Here is a 6,000-nt window from a genome sequence, read left to right on the forward strand (position 1 = left end):
CTTACAAGCTAATGTACATTCTTCAAAATGGTGCAGGTTTCACTTCACTTCCATACCAGACTTAGGACGTACTCTTGTTTGCCCTGCTCGCCTGTCAGTGAGTGCACAGTTTTGAGGAAATCCTGGCATGGCTGGCTCCAAGAATTCTGCGTTGGCAAATGTGCTGCGTTAGTGTTATGTGCGAATATCTTCAGCGGATTCACTTCTGGAGGAAGCATTGCAGGATGTTTGCATTTCATTCAAGTCTGGGAATTCTGTTACATAACTTTGGTATAAATTAGGATCTGCTCTGTATTAGTTTTATGTTTCATTTCAAACGTGCATCGTCTAAACTAAACCAGTGCATTCACTTTTTATGCTTTCTGAAACATATGTGAAATTTGGGATCTTTTGGCGTTGACATTTGAAGTTTTTTTTTGTTTAAATATTTGTCAAAATGCAAAAAACCTTACTGAAAATTTGTATATAGCCCCATGCTATCACAGCCTCACATTTATTTCGGTAAAAAGCGTTTGTCATGTTTCCGGTAAAAAAAAAAAAAAAGAAAGAAAATGCGCAGCTAATTTTTGTGCATCATCATACCTGATTGTCATGTCGCTACTTCAGACTTCGTTCGATACAGGTACAGAACTCATTCATCACGCCTCGTAACACCAACAATGGTCACGTCATAGTTTTTGCTCTGATAATTCTGGATTAATTCGTCCATCCAAATGTACAGTAAGCACTACATTTTCGTGTTCCTGATCACGGCGGGTTGACTTCCGATTCTTCTTCTCTCTCTCTCTCTCTCTCTCTCTCTCTCTCTCTCTCTCTCTCTCTCCGGGGAGGGCACCCCTCTCCCCGCTTCATGCTAACGTTGGCCTACTGCTGGAAGTGCGTTATGCTCGCGCTTCTCTCCAAGTTACTCTGCTATATATTGTATCCAAGCCTTTATTAACATCTGCATTTTGTTTTAAATTAATTCTAAAGATATACCCTCCTAAAAGAATATTGCCGTTTACCTAATAATTCAAGCTGCTGTTGGTCCTACATTTCGTGAATAAAAATCGGCTAAACACACACATATATCTATACTGTATATATAGGCCTTCTTCTTCTTCGTTTTAACGTGCTTTTTCCCAAAAGCACGATGCCTTCTTTACGAAGGACTTTGGTTTGGCGTTGGGGTAGGCTGTAGCCTCGATCGGCTGCCCTGTTTAGACCCCGGTATATATGTATATACAGTATATATATATATATATATATATATATATATATATATATATATATATATATATATATATATATATATATAAATATATATATATATATATATATATATATATATATATATATATATATATATATATGTATATAAATATGTATATGTATGTATATATATATATATATATATATATATATATATATATATATATATATATATATATATATATATATATGTATGTATGTATGTGTGGATATAAAGTGGTAAAGGCAGTGACGTAGGTTTGGGAGGCTGTTGTGGAGGAGAGAGATACAGTTATTTAGACTGTCGTAGTAAAGGCTGAGATTTCTTCCCTGAGCTGAAATTTCGTCTGTTGGTCCATTTGTGGAGGGAAGAGACTCGGTCTAGTATTTCGACTATTGAGATGGCTAATTGTCTGTCTGTCTGCACTATTCTGTCCACCCTCAGATCTTGAAAACTACTGAGGCTAGAGGGCTGCAAATTGGTATGTTGATCATCCACCCTCCAATGATCAAACATACCAAATTGCAGCCCTCTAGCCTCAGTAGTTTTGACTTTATTGAAGGTTAAAGTGAGCTATGCTTGTTAAAATTAAGTATATCTTAGTTTAACCAGACCACTGAGCTGATTAACAGCTCTCCTAGGTCTGGCCTGAACGATTAGAATTATTTTACGTGGTTAAGAACCAACTGGTTACCTACCAACGGGATCTACAGCTTATTGTGGAATCCGAACCGTATTATGTCGAGAAATGAATTTCTATCACCAGAAATAAATTCCTCTAATTCTTCATTGGCCTGTCGGAGAGTCAAACACTGGGCCAACAGCGTGCTAGCTGAGAGCTCTACCCACCCTCCAATGAAGCTATGCTTGTGCGTCTGGTAATGCTATAAATGTCAACAACACAGTCCACTACCGGGCCGTGGCTGAAAGTTTCATGGGCCGCATATGAGGCAGCATATAAGGCTTGTACTGTACATTGGCTCTTCCATTCCAGACTTTATTACAGTAGAAAATAATGCTATACGCTACTGATGCGAGTCAAGTTCTTCAGTATCAGTAGACCCTCATTCTTGTTCTTACATATTCTCGTGTCTGGTACAGTTACTTTTATCGCAATACATGTCATGTTCAGCATCGCTATTCAATCCACCAAATCCGGCTTTTAGCTGTCACTGAAAACACATTAAACCATAACAGCAATTCACACGTCAGGTTTAGGCTCTGGTCTCGAGTCAGAGAAAGGGACTCACTCGGAGGTGTGCGAGTGCGCCCAAGAGAGCGATCAGCTGCGAGGGCCGATATTTGGCCGCAGATTGTTTAATCATCACTTTCTCCCTCTCTTCCGCCTCTCTCTCTCTCTCTCTCTCTCTCTCTCTCTCTCTCTCTCTCTCTCTCTCTCTCTCCACGCACCGATGACCACCGTAAGTGATTCGAAGCATTAAATGTTTTCGTTCTTATCTTTTTCTTTGTTAGTTCTGATTATCTCTTGTTGCATTTGTGGTCTAAGTGCAGTAGTTATTATGTTTTGGGTGCCGTCTTCCTTCGTTCAACTATTTGAAATAGTTGATTTTTGTCTTTTAGGATTCATAGCACAGGTTTTGGACTGAATTTCTTTTTTCAAACTAGTTTGTGATTGTCAAATTATACCGAGCTTTCACGTATCATCTAATTAAGAGATTAAGTTCGGCCTTTCTCTTTCCATTCACTTGTTCCTGCGACTGAAAGTCAATATTATCGTTTCACGAAAATAGAATCTTCTCTTTCCAGTCAAGTCAGTCGCATGAAATGACTTTCTTCTCTCTTCAGGCGGATCACGTCTCCTTCGCAAAGCTGGAAAAAAGTGGCATTTTTATGGACAGGTCCCTCGCCCTGCACTTCTAGGCGCCGAACTCTCTCTCTCTCTCTCTCTCTCTCTTCCCATTTCCCGTTTTCACGCTCCTGTCTTTATCGCCTCGCTTCTTCAGCCTTTCACACGTTTCCCTCCCCTTCATTCGTCCTCCTTCCTCTTACTGTACTGAACTGCACGCCCATGTCCACTCAAACACCGCCCATCAAACTGTTATCATTCTACTTGTGGGTATGCTTCGACATACATCCACACAAACACACACACACACAGATATATATATATATATATATATATGTGTGTGTGTGTGTGTGTGTGTGTGTGTGTATGCATATAAATGCAAAGTCAGACACACATGCAATATACATATATGTGTTATTTGTATATATAAATGCACACAAAATCTTGTTATACAGTATATATATATATATATATATATATATATATATATATATATATATATATATATATGCGTGTGCGCAGGTGTTTGTTTGCAATATGTAAATACATACAGTACATATACCGCACGTTTGTACTTACAAGTTTACTTTGAAATATGTATGGTTACGTGTCCATGCATCCAGTGTATATATAATATATACTGGTAACACATAGATTATACAGAAATTATTCAGAAGAGTTGTGTCTCACGATTTGCTGAATACAGTTACTGAAAATTATCATCACTATTTAATGGGATCGAGATTGACATTCATTGACACAAAGGACTTTACCTGTAATATGGTGAGCATGGTTGTACAGTATGTTCTTGCGGTGAGATGGTGATCCTCCTTTGAAGTCCTCCCAGAACAACATGGGCTTCGAGCGAAGCAAAAACAAAGGGTCAATCAAAGAACACAAGACGCAGAACGCAAAAGCACGCTCCCCTTCCCACCAGCAGAATACTGTGCACCGGAGCTCTTCCAGGGGAGCTTCGCTCGGCACTGTCGTCTTAGAAGTTGTGTGGCACTCGCCCACTGCTGCTCGCCGCTCACCCTTCCACGCCTCGCCACTTCTTTCCCCAGCTCCTCGGTGACGTCACAGAACTGCACGGGGCGTCCGGATGCTCCTGACTGTCAATAAGTTTCGCCAAATGAGCTGAAAATTAGGGTCGGGTGAAGGAGTCGCTCTTTGAAAACGAAAATTAAACTGGAATGATTTGGGCTGCAGCAAATATTTTAGTAAATGACTGGAGATATTTCCATATTCAGGAAGGTTAAAGCAAAAAGATATCGAATTATTTCAAAATGAGAATGATTCTCGATGTACCATCACATCCACACACACGTGTATCAGTATATATATATATATATATATATATATATATATATATATATATATATATATATATATATATATATATATATATATATATATATATATATATATATATATATATATATATATATATATATATATATATATATATATATATATATATATATATATATATATATATATATATATATATATATATATATATATATATATATATATATATATATATATATATATATATATATATGTATATATATATATACATATATATATATATATATATATATATATATATATATATATATATATATATATATCCATATTCATATATATATATGTGTGTGTATGTGTACATATATTCATATCAATCAGAGGCGATTCTCACATGGGCGTGAGTTACCGAACTGCCTCTGTTGGAAAGCGTCATTATCAAAGCAGAGAAGCAGAGTACCTACAGTACGTAGGCGTACACTATAAATGCATAACTTGACTTTTCGTTGAAATCTGTCGGCCTTCTTGTTCTGTTTTCATGTTTTACTCTTTTAGTGCAGTTTCTTATTTTGCTCTGAAAGGCGCGTCTCTGTTTTTCCTTTTAAGCTTATTTTAAATTCTCTTTTATTAAGTTTTAGAATGTGCAAATATACTGTACATGTGTGTTTGACTATTAAGTGTAATTGATTTTCCAGTTATAATGTCATCTTTTATATATATGTTAATTTTTAACACAGTACATACTGTTGTATAGCCTACTATGATGTGTCTTTGGATGTGTGACATATACATACATATATATATATATATATATATATATATATATATATATATATATATATATATATATATATATATATATATATATATATATATATATATATATATATATATATATATATATATATATATATATATATAATGATGTATCTCAACCACATTGAACGTTAATGATGTAGGCTTATTATTGTAAAATGTATCACCTTAAAATTGTTCGTTTCCTGTTATTTCTATGTTTTGTACATTTCGAGTGCCATGCTAAATGAGTGCGCTGTAACTTTTTTCTGTCTTTTGTTTTTGTCAGGTCTTTTTTTCCTTCTGGACAAAAAATACAGTATTGGTAATCATACAAGTGATGTGGCTTTTGTTTCCTTTGAAAGCGTTAAGGTTTTCCAGTGTAGCCTACTGGAAAGAATTCTGGAAAAGGACGACTGACTTTTTATATGTGGCGTCGATCTTGGGAAATAGCAATTTTAACTCTGATGTTCTCCAGAAATGTTTGTTTTACAACATAATTGGTTTCTCGAGTCTTGTTGGCTGATCGACGCTAAAATATATCTATGAACAAATAGTCAAATTTCCGTACGTGAACTGTACATGCTGACCTGGGTGCAGCTGAACTACTGGGCCTCTTGGTTCCTCTGGAAAACTCTTGGGAGAATTTGGTCTCCTTGCAAATGGCGGCTAAAGGTGAGATCCGTCTTTCAGAAGAAGACCAGTGCCAACATGCACTCCAAAACACACGATATATTTCGTATTATTTTCTATTTCATTGTGATTGGTCCGTTTCTTCCTTCGTCAGTGATCCGGGCCATTCCTTGAAAGCAGGATCCTCTCGGAAGAGACAGGCAGCCAGCCACCCTCTCCCTTTTAG

General features: G+C 36.3%; 1 protein-coding gene across 1 annotated transcript in view; it reads right to left on the reverse strand.

Annotated features, from left to right (window-relative positions):
* Positions 1-4,023, reverse strand: part of LOC136837352 (uncharacterized) — a 151,048-nt gene extending 147,025 nt beyond the window's left edge. The window contains exon 1 of the mRNA XM_067102095.1: positions 3,812-4,023. Coding sequence (XP_066958196.1) covers positions 3,812-3,829 — 18 coding nt within the window. The 5' untranslated portion in view covers positions 3,830-4,023. The remainder of the gene's footprint in view (positions 1-3,811) is intronic.
* Between the last annotated feature and the right edge of the window lie 1,977 nt (positions 4,024-6,000).

This window comes from Macrobrachium rosenbergii, chromosome 59, assembly GCF_040412425.1.
Source record: "Macrobrachium rosenbergii isolate ZJJX-2024 chromosome 59, ASM4041242v1, whole genome shotgun sequence".
Taxonomy (NCBI): Eukaryota; Metazoa; Arthropoda; class Malacostraca; order Decapoda; family Palaemonidae; genus Macrobrachium; species Macrobrachium rosenbergii.